The sequence below is a fragment of the Carassius auratus genome, chromosome 7 (genome assembly GCF_003368295.1).
Source record: "Carassius auratus strain Wakin chromosome 7, ASM336829v1, whole genome shotgun sequence".
In the NCBI taxonomy this organism is placed as follows: domain Eukaryota; kingdom Metazoa; phylum Chordata; class Actinopteri; order Cypriniformes; family Cyprinidae; genus Carassius; species Carassius auratus.
The window spans coordinates 14762975-14782649 of NC_039249.1; the positions used below are offsets into that span (position 1 = coordinate 14762975).

General features: G+C 39.8%; 1 protein-coding gene across 1 annotated transcript; it reads right to left on the bottom strand.

Moving 5' to 3' along the window:
- Positions 1 to 170: 170 nt before the first annotated feature.
- Positions 171 to 17458, bottom strand: LOC113106043 (72 kDa type IV collagenase). The gene is made up of 13 exons (XM_026267571.1): positions 17089 to 17458; positions 16556 to 16782; positions 9913 to 10061; positions 9370 to 9498; positions 9057 to 9230; positions 8711 to 8884; positions 7436 to 7609; positions 7117 to 7272; positions 6836 to 6962; positions 3829 to 3965; positions 2214 to 2373; positions 1849 to 1958; positions 171 to 1018 (listed from the first exon to the last, which is right to left on the bottom strand). The coding sequence occupies exons 1-13, from the start codon at positions 17239 to 17241 to the stop codon at positions 918 to 920; spliced, it is 1971 nt and encodes a 656-aa protein (XP_026123356.1). The 5' UTR covers positions 17242 to 17458; the 3' UTR covers positions 171 to 917.
- Between the last annotated feature and the right edge of the window lie 2217 nt (positions 17459 to 19675).

A 19675-nucleotide genomic window follows, 5' to 3' on the forward strand; every position in this document is an offset into this window, starting at 1 on the left:
TTTACACAAACTATTAAAATTTAAAAGTTGAATGACAAAATTCCATGTAAAGTATAGTTCATATTTATTTTGAGACAGTGACAAAGTGCACAAAGCAAAACAGAAAGTAATAAAGCAAAACATTACAAATATAAACAAATTGCATGTCATTTAAAAACAAAAACAAACTAAAATAAAAAGAGTACAAATGATTATTAATCAGTAATCTCAAGATACTTGCTTGACATGAGTCCATCATGCAACAAACCCTTTACAGTCTTCAGGCAACCCGTGCCATGAAACTCTCTGTACCATGAGAAGAAAGAAACAAGACTAACAAAAAATGATGTGTTTCAACAGTTGTTTGGTCTCATTATCATGTATAAAATGTGTCTCTTATTAAAAGCAGATTTTTTATTGGACTTTTTTATTCACTACAAAATAAAACATTAATTAATTCCTTAATCTTTGCATATCAAATACTAAGAACATTTGTGCTTTTACATACTGCCTGGATTAATTTATTCTGGACAAAAAAGAAAAAAAAAGAAAAGATGCATCTCACTGCCAGAACTGGGAAATGCCAGAAGTCCTTTTAAATCTGATGATATACAGTACATGTAGGCTATATTAAGGGGTAGGAGCTGCACTAAACCCTATCATTATAAAAATGAACAAAATTATCATGTTATGACAAAACAACAATAATTACGGTCTTTTCTGCCTATGTTTGGCATGCAGACATGGTCCAGGCAGTGAAGGCTACTCACAGGCCTCTCTGGTTAGCTAAGAATAGGTTATAATCTAATAGGCTCTGACTAACCAGGAGGGGCAGAATGGTAAATTTGAGTGCTGTCATTTGGCAAGGTAACACTGGCCTTGTTTATCTAGTGATGGAGGTCATCACAGAGCGCCAGGGCTGAATGTTCTGCTGATGTTCAGCAACGTAGCCAGTCCTTTTTGATCTCCCCAACTTTGACCATTTTCAGAGTGTCATCCATCTTGAGATAGTGGGAGTCTTTGAAGAAGTAGCTGTGACCTGAAAATATTAAATTTGTGTAAATACCAAGTAAAAATACATTAAAGGTTAAAGTTGAATGCAAATGTAATAATTTCACCCCAACCCCCCAAACTATTCAAACGTTTTGTATATTCAGAATTGATGAATAGAAAGTTCAAAAGAACAGCGTTTATGCAAAATAGATTTGTTTGTAACAACGAAAAAGTCTCAATTAAAAGTAAAAAAAAATGTTGAACTCCAAACTTTTGCAAGGTAGTGTAAAAAACTGAGGTCAATTAAATTGTGTCCATTTCATATAGTTTAGTTAACCATTAACCATCACCAGTTATCTTTAAAATGTTGGTGAGTGGGGTCGAATTCACAACCTAGAGAAGCTGTTTTTACTTGCTCACATCCGATCAGGCTAATTACAAACAGAGGAACCTTTCAGATTCCCCACAGGCTTGCTCTATGAGGTGTGTACATATGTGTGTATGACTGTATGAGTGTAGATGTGAGTTAGTGATAGCACAGGAAAGAGTTGGGTGGTCGTAAAAGTATGTATGTCAAGTAAATTCCCGTAAATCTAAATAAAACCAGAGCACCTTCCTTAAAACTGTTATAAATCCTTAATCTCGCTCTTTTAAGCTTTTCTCTCGTTTAGAGTTCTTATGTGCTCTTTAGACAGAAGCTGTTATTGGAAAAAAATGCCTCATCTTGAGCAGAGGGGAACCATATAGCCAGAGTTTTTTTGTTGTTGTTGAAGGCCTAAAGCCAGCAGTAATTGGGTTGGTGTTAACTGCCAAGAATGCTCGACCAAGCTCAATTTTTGTCCACACACACACACACACACACACACACACTCTTACCATCACTATTAAGGCTGAAAGCAGCATCTACGTCATCAGGTACAGCACTCCAAAAATCTGCAATAATTTTAGGGTAGCCTGGATCCATCTTTTTCTTGGCTTCATTGTATCTGAGAAGTAATGGAAAAAAGTTAACATTATAATCAACCTATTCCTGCTTTTGCTTAGCTTTGAAATTCCATGATACTTCTTCAGAAGGTGTGTAGTTTTAAAAGCATGAGTAAATTCCAGTAAACCTCATGTCTGAAAATTTCATAATTCACAACTATGTACTTCTACTTTAGTTTCTTAAGGATCCCTTGCATTTTGCTCATTAAATCACAGCGAACACACGTTATTAAACTCAAACATTAAAAATAGATTACCTCCAGAACTTGTTTCCAGCAAATAAGTAAGTCTTCTTGCTCTTGTGGAAGGAGTAGGCAGCATCAATTGCATGCAAATCTGAAGGAAGACCCATGCTGGAGATCTTCTTGGGATAGTCTCTCTCCAGAGTATTAGCAGAATATACCCACATCTCATCACCTTTAGAAACAGTTCAAATATTTTAAACACAAATTGTGTTCGGAGGACACACACACACACACACACACACACAATATTTATAATTTAGAATATATACAGTAATTGACAAAAACTTGAATCCTGACATACACTTCCGTTCAAAGTTTTTTTTGTATTTTCCGCGCGAGATTGACTGTGATTGGAATTGCATTCAGTGTAAACGGAGACTGCTAATGTATTGATGTTGTGCCAGACAAGAGACGTCTCACAGAAACGTATCGATGCACACTGCGGCAGTTTAAAAGAAATTGGCGCTATGATTTAGCTAAACAACATTGCACAACCAAGATGTTTCCTCAAAAATCAACATGACTGCAATGTGACACTGATTTTATACAATATAGCTCATAAACAAGTTAAATAAATAACTTCATTTTCAGAATCGGCCAAGAAAATTGCAATCGGTGCATCTCTATTATTATCAATGCTGAAAACAGTTGTGCTGCTTAAAATTTTTGTGGAAACCATGATGCATTTTTAAGCATTTTTTTGTGAAAACCATGATGCATTTTTAAGCATTCTCTGAGGAATAAAATTTCAAAAGAACAGCATTTATTTAAAACAAATTTTTTTGGTAACATTATAAAGGTCGTTGTCACTTTTGATCAATTTAATGCATCCTCACTGAATATGTATAAACAAACAAACAAACAAACATACTGAACCTCAAACTTTTGAATGGTGGTGTATGTTTCTCAGTAAGCAAATAAGGACATTTTAAACAAGAGAGAAACATACCCACATAAAACCTTAAACTTGAAAATGAAGATAATTTTTTTATGGAGAGACAGAGAGAAACAACTTGTATATACTTATAAGAATTTAAGAGAGACATGTAGACAGTTCGTAAAATGTGACTGAAGTCCACTGGCAAGCATTACACTATCCCATAAACACAGGATGCAAAACAGATAAACTACAAGCAAATAACCAAAAGAGAAGTCAAATCCAGCAGTATCATTTAGCAGCATCATATTTACTAGCACATAATGGAACCAAAAGAAGATACTGACAATGCCATGCAAGGCAAGGTTTCACTAAGTGTACCATCACTATCTTCTGTATTATTGATAGCAAGAGACTTCACAGGCCAGTGTCATGACTTATTCATCACTGGATTCAACCTATACCAGGTCCCAAAAGTGTTTTTTCAGTCTCAAATCTCACATATTTAAACCATAACCCATCTCTGTTTCTAATGCCAGTATGTGAAGAGTGTGGGTTTACAAAGATGGAATGTGGATAAACTACAGTATGTAAATGTGTGAATGTTAGATTTGGTAGGTTCTGTGCTCAACTTAAATTGATAAAAATGTGTTCTGCAGCCTTTTACTGATCAAATAGCATGATCAACATTTATACTTGGCATTTCATGTGGTTTTATATTCACAGCCATCAAACATGCTGTTTTTTTACCTGCAAAGAAGACAGTCTTCTCCTCTAGAGGATTCTCATAAGCTGCATCAATCTTTTCCGGAAGTTCACTCCAAAATGTAGCCACCAGCATGGGGCCTGTCGGCTTCCTCCTGAAATCAGCAGTCTTGAAGAGGTATCTGTAACAGGAGGGGTAAGAATTAGGACAACATTATGCTTGTGCACCTACTGTATAAAGAGAAAGGGTAAACACGAGCGAGAGGGGGAAAAAAATAAGCAAGTAGGATAGAAGGAGACAGAGTGTACCGAACTCTAGCTACAATCAGGTGATTCACTGAGCAGATGTTTCTTATTATGGCTGAAGAATGAGTTAGGAGGAATTTGGACATGTCCAAATATGCCTGCTGCCCCAGAATAAACCACAAAAACAATACCAACCACCCCGGACCTCTTTCCACTGACCTATTTTTTTAAAAGGCAAAAACAGTTCATCTTTAGAGAAGACCGAGATCTCAGGACTTTCAAGGGTTGCACTTTATTTTACAGTACGTGTACTAACATGTACTTATAATGACTTATAGTGTATTTATCTAAGAAAGTTCTGGTAATACAAGGTAACTATATGGGGTAGGGTTAGGTTTAGGTGTAGGTTCAGGGTTAGTACTTAGTTATTACATAGTTATTGTAATTACTAAAATAAGTACATAGTATGTATGTGAGGAACAGGACTGTAAAATAAAGTGCTACCCCTTCAAGTGACTACAGCTCATGCACTACATTGAAGAAAAGCGTCTGTGAGCAGCACACAGCCTCTGTCAGCAGTTATTTCACTTTCTGGTAACTGGTAACAGCACTAAGTTAGAACTGAACTTTTATTACACATTTTGCCCCAAAGCTCCACTTCTTCAGATGAAAACACTTCTAAACATCCCTCCCTTCTCTGTTTATGCAATTAAACATGTAAGAACAGAAAACTCCTGTAGTTAAAACACTACTTGAGTTCAGTTCTTATTCGCAGCGATAGACAGAAGAGGAATTCATTTCACCAAATGCCTTAGATGGGTCTTATAAATCTGAGCCAGAGATTAGATCAAATAAAGACTTTCTGGTGCAGCTGAATAAACAAAACATTAGTGAACCTTTTGGGGCTGCACTCTCTGGCCTTACTCTCTTCTTCTTTCTTTTTCTCTGCGAAATGGCTTAAACAGCTGTCGCATTTATGCAGCTGGGTGAATATCAGAGATCTCAAGTCATTTTACCCACACAGTAAAGTGAGACTTGCAGCTCCAGGGATTCTCAGAATTACACTGTAATTTGATCATAACTCTATAATAATGACATTTCCACTGCTCAACCGTTTGACTCCTTTCCTGCACAGACAAATAATAATCATCAGCGAAAATATGGAGAGCGGTTCAGACACTTGGAGAAGACTGATTTGTAAGTTAACCTACCATAGGCAGAAATCACCAGACGTCCCATGATGCAACAATATGTCAATAATTGGATTGCATTGTATCATAGAGTGAGTGAGACTTTTACTGTTTTAGAAGCATTTTTGCTATAAATTATAATTTGAACTAATTTAAACAAACAAAAAAACAAATAAATTGGATAAAATCATTGGTAAAATGGGGAGGGGGCTTGAGAATATTTAATTTCCCCTCATTTTCCTCCATCAGAGAGAAAAAGGACTGCAAAGGTAACGGTTTATGTTGATTTATGGAATCAACATGATCTGGATACTTTAGATCAGAATTTCAGGATCTTGCTTCGAGGTTATAAGAGTCCTATACAGAGATACAGTCATACCCAGCATACACTATTTTCAGTGTGTGTGTGGTCTTGTGATGATCTCTGTAACCGCACAGCAGTCCGCTTTAAAAACGGAGGTGTGTGTAGAATACTGGCTCTTTTTCGTTCCAGAGCTCCTGATCCATGAGCATGTTGGTGAAAACCAATGACAGCGCTCTTTATACTCCCCGTATATTTGCTTTGGACACCCTCCCAAAATGTTAACATTTATGATATTTACTGTACCTCTGATTATGCAAGTAATAAGTGTGGAGCATAAATAGTATTTCAAAACTAAAAACAAATTAGCAAAATGGTCAATAATATTTAAATGGATGGAATATATATGTGTTGATTTATTTCTTAGGCACCCACATAACAGGGAAACTCAAGCAACTTCAGTACTGTGGCAGAGGTACACTGAATGGTTCTCTAAGAGAGAGATTCTTGACTAATTGTTTTAAAGTAATACTGGTAGTGGTTGACTTAAAATTTACAAACAACAAATTTGTATTTTAAAGTCTCCTATTTAACAACCCTTCAAAAATATGTACAAATGTCTATAGTCAGCAATTTGTAAAGTGTTTACACTCTCATGAACATTTTCTACATTAAAGCAGTCAAAAGCAGACAAAAACAATGTACTCGAAGGAATAAGAATGCCCCCAGATATGGTAATGTCTGTGTTGAGGTATTTAGATTTCGGGATGTGGGATCAGATTTGTGGACTTTCCCTTCTCTACCCACTCTCGCCACCACTTACTTTGTTTGAACTTCTTTGAATTCTGGACTAACAATGTGGCTAAAGCATCAGCATGATTCTTCTCCTGTTTAAATCGTCATCCTGTTATTCCAACCATTATAAAGCCATAACTCGCATTCATACTGATTTCAAAAAGATATGCTGACGTTTTTTAATAGGCAGATAAACTGGGTCATGAAGTTTTCCCCAGATGGCCATGGGGCCATTTCCTGTGCATGCAAGCAGAAAGATTTTGAAACCACTGCAAACAGATGAATTGAGCATTCCCTGGCAGCAAACTCGAAAATGAAATAACTGCTACCCACAGTTGCGTGTGCTTGGTTTCATGGTGTTCTATTCAACCGGTCAAATTATTGCATAGATGTTTTGTGGACAAAAAGCCAAAAGTAAGCAATACTTTGATCCTGCCTGAATATACTTTGTTATTTTCTATTTACCTTGAGAATAAGGTTAACATTCAGGCTTTTCTATTAAATGGGTGTCCTTAGTTACCTGTCCTTAAAGAAGAAGATATCTCCTCTGATCTGGGCTACAGCATCAAATATGATGTTTTCATTACATACATCCATTGGCGTGACCGGAGGGGGTTCAGTGGGCAATGGTTTGTCCGTTGATACACCTGTACAGAGGAAAGTGTTAAGAGGAATAAAGAAAAGAAAAATATTTAGAATCATCACAACATCTGTTTAAACAAATATAATGAACTTGCAAGTACTAAAGTGCCTAAGTTAAGTCTTTTCTGGTCAATACGGTCTTCAACACTTCAGACTCACCATAGAGATCCTGGATGCCTTTAACGTCATCATTAGACAACGTCAAGGTTTTGGTGAATTTGTAGACAGGTGCCATGAGAGCTTCAGGGTCATCAGAGTGCTCCAAACCCAGGGCATGGCCAAACTCATGGGCCGCCACCAGGAATAGACTGTAGCCTGAGAAAAAGACAAAGGACAATTTATTAATCGGACTACAAATACATTAGTAAAGAATCACAACAAGTGAAAATGTATATTTTTTATGACATGACAACCAATAGACATATTTTGCATGCTCCAAATTATATTGAAATAATAATACAAAATAACTCTATGCCACCTTGGTCAGGACAGAAGCCCCACTTGCGGTCGTCATCATAGCTTTTGGTGACGGCACACCACATCTTCCCATCACTGCGTCCTGACGTGGTGCAGGCGTCATAAGTGTTGCCCAGAAATTTAAAGGGGAAGACACAGGGTGCGCCTTCTGAATTTCCTCCGACCGTTGACATGGCTGTGTCATTTAAATAAATACCAACAATTTTAGAGGTTGATAATGACAAAAGTGGTGTTATAAAAAGTATGATCTACATGCATTCTAAACAAGAAAAGGGGCCAGCTCTTAATTAGAACAATAAATAGCTTAACAACTAATAAAATACAGAGAAAAGCAAAAGAAACAGTGATATGGAAACTGTTACGATTAAGTATGTGTATCTGTTTTTCAAATATGATGTCACAAGATATAACACAAGCTGTAGTTAGTGGTAAACCCACATATTAGACCATGGCATTCAAACCTACAGTAAAGAAAAACTACAGGAGCTAAGAGAGGCATCAGGGAGGAGTCCTCCTCAATTACACAGACTCAACAGTCTGAATCACACTGACTCAACAGACTCAAAAGACGGACACACCAGCTTCAGCTTTGTAAAAGTTCAGCTCAAGTATGGGACTGTGGTCCAATGTGATGGCTTGCACCATACTGGACTTGGTTTTATAACTCAGCACGCATGCACGCACGCACGCACACAAAAGGAAGAGAGGGCTGCTTTCCCAGGGTATTATAACCAGATGAGTTCTGTGCTACTGACTTGCTTATGCCAGATCAGTAACACAATGGAAAAGATGTTGTAATAAAGAAAAAAAAAACTTTTACAGGCTGCTGGAAACTAAGACGTAAACGGAAAACTGCTTTAAAGACTGACTCACTTTAAAAAACAATTGCAGAGGTTTGTTAGGCACTATTCTGTAACATGTTTTTAGGAGTATGCATTATGAAGAACTGAATTGAACATAAATATACAGCATTATTTTCTGTTATTTTTAAGGTCTCTTTGATTAATATAAAGTTTAAAATAATATCAATTATTATTATTATTATTATTATTATTATTTATTTATTTTTATTGTTTACCTTTTTTGTTACAAATTGCTTTTGATCAATTTAATGCATGCCTACTGAAGTATTAATTTATTTGATTAATTTACAAACAAACATTTGAATTACTTACCAAACATTCATGGTGGTATAAGTTTTACTTGGTTTTGGTTTTCAAAGAAATCTAAATAAACACTGCTCTGGATTGAGACTTATTACAACTTATAGACTGACCTGTCTCAGGACAGAATCCATAAGTCTTGTCACGGTCATAATCATCGGTAGTGGCACACCAACGGTACCCATCATCCCGGCCCGAGGTGGTGCAACTGTCATATTTTTCCGCCTGAAATGTGAAGGGGAACTTACAAGGAGCTCCATCTGCATTCCCACCCAATGTGAACAGGACTGCAACACAGGAAGGAACAAAACTCAGTGAGTCAGTGATTATGACATTATTACAGTCACTATCTGTCACACACATTACTTCCCCAAATGAAGTCTGGGACTTTGCACCACTTTGGATGTGAACAGTGTCGAATTATACTTTAATCTAAAACTTAGCACAAAGGGTACTCACGCTCATGAGGACAGAAGCCATACTTTCCATCTTCATCAAAATTGTATGTGGTGGAGCACCATAGGAACCCATCATCTCGACCCTGAGAGGTGCAGCTGGTGTATTCTTTACCCATGAACAAGAATGGAAACTTACAGAACTCCCCTTCTGCATTGCCATATTTCACCTTTACCACTAAATCAAGATGGAGAGAGAGCAGATCACTGTATCACCTTTCATGAACAAATGTAGCAAAATGGTAAAAAACAAACAAAAAACAGCTACTTGAATTTAAAGAGGTAACAAGTCACCAGAAGCAAGACAATTCATATACCTTGTCCCTCTCCCAATGTCCACAGCTCATCATCATCGAAGTGAGAGTCTCCTCCAGTACCAGGTCCAGGAGCAAAGGCATGAGCCAGAAGACCATCCTTCCCATCAAATGGGTAACCATCACCATGTTCTAGAACAAATAGAAAACATTTAACTCAAATTTTTGTTTTAATCATAACATAACATACCAGGCATGGTGTTTTGGGTAGGTAATAGTTTTTAACATAGGTCTCAAGTATAGTTTCATTTTCTTTAGATTTTGTCCACAATTTTTCATTTACAGCATGCTCAGGAATGATTTACACTGTGACAATATTGTATTTTTTTGTAATTGCCTTGTGATCTAATGGTGGTATTTCAAAAGACCAGAGTCTCTTTCCGGAGTGACTGTGGTTAGTATGTGACTTTAGTAGTTAGAACTGTGATTAGAAAAAAAAAATAATAATAATCTGGGGTTTGTATATTTACACCACAGTAGTTTAGAACCTTACATAGAAACATTTTATAGAAAGACATACAGTAGACAAAAGGTTTTCTTGAATACCATTTCGGCCAAAGTTAATCATGATGTCAGCTTCTCCATCCATGATCCTTTTGAATTTCAGAGGTGTGACATCACTCCAGACTTTAAATGCACGAAAGAAAGCATCATCAATAGTTTCTTCATCCAGATCCGGGGTGTGCCCTAAGATCCTGCGGAAGAAGAAAACAATATTGCCTTCTTTTTTAACTATAATTTCCAGTTGATTATTCCATATTTTATTTACTATAGTTTCTCATTTATGGAACTATCTGTTATTTTTGTAGTAGAAAAGTGGGTACTGCATTTGCTTTTAATCTCATGACTTTGAGTGGCTCAAGAATGCATATGCTTATAAGTCCAGATAAAAAGTTGCCAGTCATATTGTTCCACAATGGCAACGTCAAACTCAAGTATCATGTGCAGAAAACCTTTGGATGCCTTCATGCTTTTTGCTATGGTCTTTCTGTGTCAATAGTTTTCCACCAATTTCTTTTTGCATTAAAAAGAGACATGGGGATGTCCAAGCTCCCAGCTCCATCCAATCATCATCAAGCTATTACGGTCACTCACACACAGCGATCAGAGGACAGCTGGTTACACTGATCACCTGCTGGTGTGCAGCATGGTCTGGTTTCTTTATCCTAAGGAGGGATCTCCACTTCAAACCAAAACCAGGACTGTCAAATCCAAACCTGTTCTGGCATTACAAGGCAGTCTGAAATGGCCCCTACAGAAAAATGGAGCAACATCAAACAAATTTGGCAGGTGCAAAAAACTAAAAAAGGTTCTGTACTAATAATCAGTAAGAAAAGCTTTTCAATAGTCCCAGAACAGCATGGGGTGAAACACTGTTATTCTGACCACCCTGGAATACATAGATGATACTGCTAGCCTCTGACAAAAGACACAGCCATTTACAATGTACTGTACAATGACAACAAGGAACTTTCCGTGCAGCCATCATTACAACAAAATAAATGGGACTGAATGCTCAGAGCTCTTGGCAGTGTTTGGCAGCCTACTGTAGCAACTAGCAAATAAGCAAGTAACTTAACTTGTGGCAGTTACCAAAGCTTGAATCTTAATCACATGAAATACTAAAGTTATCATATTTTCTAGTACCAAACCACAGCACAATCTACAAGGAGCTGCATTTGCTTTCACCTATGTTTATGCACATTTTGGAATATCGCATTAAAAACTCTGGATGGAAATGCCAAGATACATGTAAATAAAAAAAAAATTCATAAAAAAAATAAATAAAATAAAATAAAACAGAGTAGAATAAACTTATTTTCCGATATGAAAAAATGTGCATAAACTATGATGGAGACACATTTACCAAATAAATTAATCAATGCACATTGAAAAAGTCTCCCCTCTCTTGCAGTCCGCAGACAGACACTATTAGGATAACTTGACTAGCAGTGGACCGATCTCGTTCACAGCATCTATATGTTATGGTCATTCACCCTAGGGGAAACTAAAAACCAATTGTGACAGAGAATCAGTGTTGGTTACAGTTTCACAAGTAAGACGCTTCACAGCTTCACTTGATTTACAGAACAGCACAGATTCGGGAATGATGAACTGACTGCAAATATCAACCTGATTGTAAATTTTTTTATTGCAATTATTATTGATGTTAATTGTGCTGTTTAATATTAATTAACATTTAATGAGGAGCTAGGCTTAATATAGACTTCTTTATAAAAGCCCTATATATATAAACTAGCAAAGCTGACACTGGCAGAAAATCTAAGGCTGAGCCATTTCTTCCACAAATCTGTGTAGGGAGGCTGAAAACTTTACCGGTAAAGCAACATAGCTGTGGTCATGACTCATTTAAACACTGAGGACATGTAGGCAAGTAAATATCCTCAAGATCCCAACTCTGTCCTTTTTGTTACAAAAGACTATTGATCACTTGTTGTTTTTGATTGTTGGCCAATTTTTTCAATGACAGTAAATATTCATTCATGGCCAAACATTTCTTGCACTTCCTGTAACTTTATAAATTATTAAATTTAGATTTGATGTTCCTTTTTCAGCTCCAACTTCAACACAGCCACAAAGGTCCAGCTGGGAACATTCTTTAAAGATATGCTTGTGCTCTCTGTGTTTTTGACTGGCTTACTGACTCACACAAATATGGTCCATATGTTTCTTTTAAAAAAATCTTTTTGGAAGCACAAAACGTCCCTAGGTTACGTATATAACCCTAGTTCCTCGAGGGAACGATATGCTGCGTTGAGCGCTTTTGGGGAACGCCTTTGGCAAGAACAACTCTGAACATCGTGTGCAATCAGTCCAATGGAAGAGCGTGACGTAGCGACCAGGAAGCTATAAAGGCACGTGCCACGCAGCTGGCTTCAGCTTCGAGTAGGGAAGCAAGCGCCGGCAGGGGTGCCGGGAGTATGGCTCTGCGATGCAGCGTCTCATTCCCTCGAGGAACTAGGGTTACATACGTAACATAGGGACGTTCCTCTTCGGGAACTCTAGCTGCGTCGAACGCTTTTGGGGAACGATGTGCCAACGCTGCCAGACTTCCAAACCCCTGCCTTGTGTGTATCCGAAGAGCACAGCTAAGGCGAAAGGACAGAAGAGCCAGGAGCGGCTCACATATCAAGATTGTAAAATCTGGCAAATGTAGAGGGCGTGGACCACCCAGCAGCTTTGCAGATGTCCAAGAGGGACACACCTGCTAGAAAGGCCTTAGAGGCAGCCATACTCCGTGTAGAGTGAGCCTCGGCTCCCAAAGGAAGGGGAAGACCAGATGACTCTTAGGAGACGTTGATAGCCTCGACTATCCAACGACTAAGGGTCTGCTTAGAGGCAGGGGAACCCTTTTTAGGAGGACCGTAGCAAACAAGCAATTGGTCAGACTTTCTCCACAGGGCAGCTCTGTGGATGTATGCGTCCAGTGCTCGCACTGGAAACATGCAGTTTAGCTTTTCCTGGTCTGGCTCCCGAAAGGGAGGAGGACAGAAGGCCTGCAGTACGACAGGTTGTGGTGTGACAGAGGGAACTTTAGGAACATGACCCGCTCGAGGGTATAAGAATGCTTTGGCCATACCAGGGGCAAAGTCTAAGTAGTTAGGGGCCACCGAGAGGGCCTGAAGATCTCCAACCCCCTTTTTGAGAAGTAATCGCCAGTAACAGGGCAGTCTTAAGTGTCAGATGTCTATCTGAAATGTCTTGAATTGGCTCGAATGGAGCTTGGCAGAGAGCCTCTAATAGCACAACCAAGTCCCACAGGGGAATACGGGACCGTACTGGAGGTCTCAGCCTCAGTGCACTGCAGAGGGAACGTGTAACTAGGGGGTGTCTACCCACTAACTGATCATTGAAAGGGACATGGTAAGCAGATATGGTCGCCACGTACACCTTTAAGGTGGAGTGGGTTAACCCCGCAGAGAGCCTAGCTTGTAAAAACTCCAGAACTGTACCAACTGGGCAGTTAACAGGGTCAAGGTGGCGGTCTCTGCACCATGAAGTGAAGAGTTTCCACTTCAGGGCATACAGTTTCCTCGTAGAGGGAGCTCTGGATTGGAGGAGGGTCTCAACAACCTCGGTTGAGAGACCGGAAGCTAGAAACTGTGCTTCCTCAGGGGCCACACCCACAACTTCCACTGCTCCGGGCGAGGGTGAATTATTTTGCCCTGCGCCTGAGAGAGTAGATCTGTCCTGATCGGAATCTCCCATGGAGAGCCGTCGAGGAGAGAGATCAGATCTCCGAGCCATACTCGGCCCGGCATGAATGGGGCTACTAACAACAGACGGACCCTGTCCCGGCGTACTCTCGCCAGATCTCCCGGGAGCAGAGCGATGGGGGGAAAGGCATACAGACGAAGCCTTGGCCAAGTCTGTGTCATGGCATCTAGTGTGTGCAGGACCCATTGAGATACATTTGGCAGTAGTTTCCACGCTGCTAGATAATGTACTAAAGGAATCAGTCTCTCGAGACTGATCTCTGGTGTAAGAGGCCCCCGAAGGGGTGGCGAGCTTCCCAGCTCCGCTACGCTCACGGGCGGAAATCTGGGAGTGACGCTCGCGGGAGACCGCTGCGCCCTGAAACACTGGCAGGGTTGGCAGACCGGACTCCAGAGGGCACCGTGGAAAGACGGGCACCGTATAATGAGTTGGACACCACTCTACCCCAGTAGGGGCTACCCTCGAGGTCACTGTGACTCTGGCTTGGGACATCTTCGTCGAGGACTTCCTAGCTTCGATAACAGTACGTACGAAGATCAGATTTTAATTTAGAAGTCCCCGACTCAGAGCGTGGAGGAGCAGTGGCGACGCTCTGTTTTTAAGCCTCGAGGTATGAGGAGCCCGCTAGTGGAGTGGGTATCTCCCCTCCAGATAACCCACGAGAGCGACAAGGGAGGAAAATCTGGAACGCTGCCGCCTGCTTGCGAGCCTCCTGGAACCTGTCAACGATGGTATTGACTGTGTTGCCGAACAGGCCCGAGGCTTGAAGCGGGGCGTCCAGGAGGCAGACCATGTCACGTTCTCTTATTTGAGACAGGGTCAGCCATAAATGCATCTCCGCGGCCACCAAGGCTGCCATGGTGGCGCGGAGGGAGAGATCAGCGGTCCGTCTAAGCTCTGCAATATCGTCGGACTTGATCCCCTCTCCCTCCTCTACATCTCTCAGCAGGTCAGCCTGATATGCTTGGAGGACGGCAATAGTGTGAAGGCACGCCCCCGCCTGACCTGCTGCCACATAGCCCTTGCCCATTAATGATGATGTCGTTTTTAACGGTTTTGTGAGCAAGGCCGGAGCCTTCAGAGACGATGCCGAACCGGGTGACAGATAGCTCGCGAGCGTCTGTTCGACCCGGTACATCGCTCTATACCCGCACTAATCGAGCCCCGCGACATTGCCGTAATATTGAGAATCGGGGCCGAAGAGACTGGTTGAATAGGGGTGTTTCCACGACCTCGCTATTTCTTCGTGGAGAGGCGACTCAGCGTGCTTCGACCCCAGGCAAACCACGCATAAATATTGTGTGTCCCCAGCCATGAAGTAACGTTGGCAGGGAGGAACACACAGTTTATAGCGCGATTTGGATTCGCCCTTCACGTGTCTGGTCTTTGCTTTAGACTTTTGCATTTTGTCTTTATTGTTTCTGGACAGACAACAGTAAATAAGACTTACAAGACAGACTTTTGAAAATGCACACACAGAGCGCTTGCTGAAAGACGCGAAGCTGAAGCCAGCTGCGTGGCACGTGCCTTTATAGCTTCCTGGTCGCTACGTCATCCCCCGTCCGTGACGTCACGCTCTTCCATTGGACTGATTGCACACGATATTCTGAGTTGTTCTTGCCAAAGGAGTTCCCCAAAAGCGCTCGACGCAGCTCGAGTTCCCGAAGAGGAACTTCTTGGTCTCTAACTAATAAAAGATCACATTTTTAATATTGAATCATTGGTGTTGACAGGATAGTAAATATATATTAAGGGGTAAAACTTAGTGATACAGGATATTAAATTTTTGGCGATATTTTACAAATCATTTTGGTCAATACCGATACCAATATATTTCCTTTTGTTTGGAAACACCAAGTCTCTCCAGTGCAGAAATTATAAGTAAAATATTTAATATTTAATTTCGATTAATTTTCAACTTATTTGTTAGAATTAAATAATGACTTTTTTTTTTACAGTACGTTGAAGCTTACTGTAACTATAAATAAACGTAATAGCAATCACTGCATTTTTTTTTACCCAGAAAGTGGCGTTGTTAACCCTAACATTTTATTTTAAGATTGAACATTTGTAAAAGGTCTAAACTGTACCGTTTCTGGGCATAGACTAGCTATGCTGTCACCTAGGGTGCCACCACCTGGAGGGGGTGCCAATGAGCGCATGTACTGGCGAAGGGTTGTGATAAAGAGTGACACGGCCACCCTGAAATATGATTGCCGCCTCCCCTGGATTCCCCAACATTCTCGAGCTACAGTACTGTCAATCCGGCGGTTCCTGTATGCCACTGGATCAGATCGCTGTCAATTGCTGCTTCTGATTGTAGCATGCAAAGTTTGCATTTGGAGTGCTCAACAATGCCATTATATAAATGGGTTCTGTCAGTGCTTTGGCAAGATAAGCCTTTATTATGCCATGCAATAAAGCTAATTTCTTATCTTTAATAGGGATTATAGCTAATAGGGATTTCTGCTAGGGCATCAAAATTTCGATTTGTTTAAAAAAGAAAACATATTACACATCAATGAATAAATTTGTATATATGTATATAATTATTTAATTTAGAAGTATCATGGTTTGTTAATTAACAAGTATCCTGGATTAGTTTTTTTCATGTAAGCGATATATCATTCTGTTTATGTTCTCACCGATTAAATTCAGCAATCCAAAAGAGTGAATATAATCATCATTCAGACAAAACTTTGCTTCAAGAATGAGCCACACTGCTGACGTGATCTTATCACTAGTACACCCTAAGCACATGTGAGTTAACGTATTCCTCTTATCTGCAAGACATATTGGCATAATTTTTCATAATGGGCTGATGCCGATATTTACATTTAAAGTCATTATAGGCCAATTCTGATATTAGTCCGATAATATTATGCATCCCTAGTTAAATTGACAAACAGTAAGGAGACTTAGCTCAGCATTGTCTGAGGTAAACACACACCTGTAGGTAACTTCTTTCTGTCCCCACTTGGGCTTCCTGGGAAAGAAATTGTAATTGGCCACATCAGGAACTCCACATCTCGGTTTCTTCATGATCTCTACTGTCTGCTGGTCAATCTCTCCTGTCTCAGGTAAAGCAAAAAACTTCTGCATCTTCTTCAGGGTGTCCTTCAACACCATCAGATTACAATTGTCTTTTGGGCAGCCATAGAACTTATTTAAGTAGTGCTGTAAAAAGATTAGTACGGATACAATGAAAGACAGATAGAGAGTGTGTGAGAGAGAGAGAGAGAGAGAGAGAGAGAGAGAGAGATGTGTGTCAGCTTTACTCAAACTTTTTAACACATTCCACATATTCCCAACAAGTTCTGAGGGAATTTAATAGAAATAAACAAACAAAAAAACGTAACTCAAATGTATTATAAATATGTTTGTTAAAAGAAATTATTATACGTAGGCCTAGCCAAGAAAAAATAATAAGCTTGCTAACAAACTAACTGCTTTATTCTTTCAGCGAGATGAAAAAGCACTCACCAGAGCCACTTCTTTGTCTGTGAAAGATGCATCATCGCCTGGAAACTTTATGATGGGTGAGGGCGCAGCAAAAGTTTGCAAGGAAGCAAGAAACTGCACGAGGAAAACTTTAAGGACAACATGCCTACAGCTGAAAAACTTAAAGCACATCATTGTGGTCCGGTTCCCAGATGTCCGTGTGTTGAAAAAAAGGTTAGGAACAGGCCTTTACGACGTGTTCTCCGAGCTCCAAGTTTTTCTGACTGCACTGCAAACGCTCTTTCTTTTCCTCAGCGACACATCCTGCTTTCGTGGTCTGTGGAATAGGTTCTGCTTGCACACGCACTTTTCTGATGCTGGGGCTTGAGCTGAGACTGCGCACAGTGCGCAGCCTCCGGATCCAAGAATTTGGGAGAGCAGTGAAATAGGAGACGCCAGCGGGAGCGAGCGAGGTGAGCGCGCGCATCATGGAGACACTTTGAGAGAGGCTAGAAGTTTTAACTTTGGCCAGCCGCCTTTAAACACTTTAAATTGTGTTCTTTACTCTGTGTTTTCGTGTTACATGTTTCAAACTGTTCACATTTTCTCCTGGGGAAATAATTAACCCCAGCTTAATCTCAAGTATTAACACTGTACATTTGCAAACGAAGGCATAATTTGCATAATTTATGAGGTCATGACATTTATTGGACGAATCCTCGAATACTGTTTTAATGGCTGTTGTGTCTTTGCAAAAGTGGCAACGTTTTTATTCTCTAGCTCTTTTAATTTCCTAAACGGGAGTTCATATCGATTTACTGATACAAAGAGACCAGAGCTCATTTCAGATGTGTCAAGTAACAAGCAGTGAAGGTACAGCGATTACCAATGGGAGCGCAGCAAGTGATTTACCGCGACAGCTGGAAACAAACAGCACAGCGTCCTCCAGCGAGTGAATTCCTGTAAATGAAAACAGCAAAACCAATCAACAATCGACTGCTGATTCCAGTTAACTTGTTTCCTGTCACTGTGGGAGTATTTTTCTGTCAGATTCTGGAACTAAACAGCACGTGAAAGTTCTGAGTGTACAAAGAAAACACATGAACATTTAGTTAAGTAAGAACTGTAGAGTTTATGATTGATTGTCTGTTGCTCAACAACTAGGCTGTAACCTTGCAGTAGCTAGCTATCGAGTTGGCTTGAGAAATCGTGCTGTGGCCTGAACGTGGACCAAACCAGATTCTTGCGATACATTGCTCTTAAAAGAAAACTTAGGCTATCCAGATTAAACCTCAAAAATGTGTATTTACACATATTTTACAATTTTCTGTGTCCTGCATTATTAGCTGTAACGTTAATGTAAAACATTCAAATACTGTCCATTTTTGTTACTTTTGACCTTCATAAACAAAACATCACCGATGCTGTCACATCCCACAGCCTCATCATCTGCAGCAGAGGGAAACTGCCATTCGGTTACACCAAAATACACACATAATGATGGACTTAAAGGCATCATATAGGATTGTGCAATTATTTTAAAGAAACTTTCTATTCATCTATTTATTTATTTTAATTGTTTTATGCATTTAGACATGTTCAGTGTTGGCTTTCATTTATTTCAATCAATCAATCAATAAAAGTACCTAATTGACACAACTGCTGTTTTTTAAGCAAACTAAAATGTAAATGTATTCAAAACCCTAATAGAGAATACAAGATAAGAACAAGCAAATAGAGGGGTAAAAGAAGAAAGAAAGAAAATATGTATATAAAAGTTGATAATCAAAAAAGTGCATGATAAATAAAGATCACCTTAACAAGTCGTCATTTTGCCTGTTACCGGAATACTTCACTGGGTAACATATTTGCATAATCCCCACCTGCCTGCAAATACTAACAGTCTGATCTGCCCAAAAACAATTAGGCCTTGTGTCCACCAAAGCATTTTTCCCTGCGACTAGCATAGTTTTTCAAGTTTCTCGTTCAACTTTGGATAAAACGCTGTGCTCATCACCGTCACTTTCTAGCTAGCTAACCAATCAGGAGGTGGGAGAACAACTGTAACTGTCATTTTGTTACAACGACGTGTCAACAAGTGCAACAATGAGAACAACTGAAAAAAACCCCGCTGCGCCACAAAAAGCCTCTCAAGCGCTCACGGGTGGCCGTTTTCAGCAGACTAAAAACGCTTTGGTGGACACAGGGCCTTACTTTCGCTAGTTAGTGCGTTTACCCTCATGTTGAGAAGACACTGTGTTCAAGGATACCACAGAAATACAATTTGAACCTTTTGTTGTGTACATGTCATTTTATCAAGCTGCTTCTCTAATCTTTGCTTTTATCTTCTAATCTTCTTAATTTGGACTAACAATTTGGACCCTGGTGCATACTGGGAACCCGAGACTACCTTGAGAAGGTGGTCGGAGTTCGGTTGCTCCCACAAGCCCTACTTGGAGGAATGTGCAAGGAACACGGACTCGGGTGCGCACTTGTTCAGGAAGTAAAGTATCCCGTGCATGCTTAACACTGTTGATATCATTGTTTCCTCAACACACGAGAGAACCAAGGTTGATTCCACACACACTCCTAAAAGTCAAAAAAATTAATGAATTAAAATTAATTATAA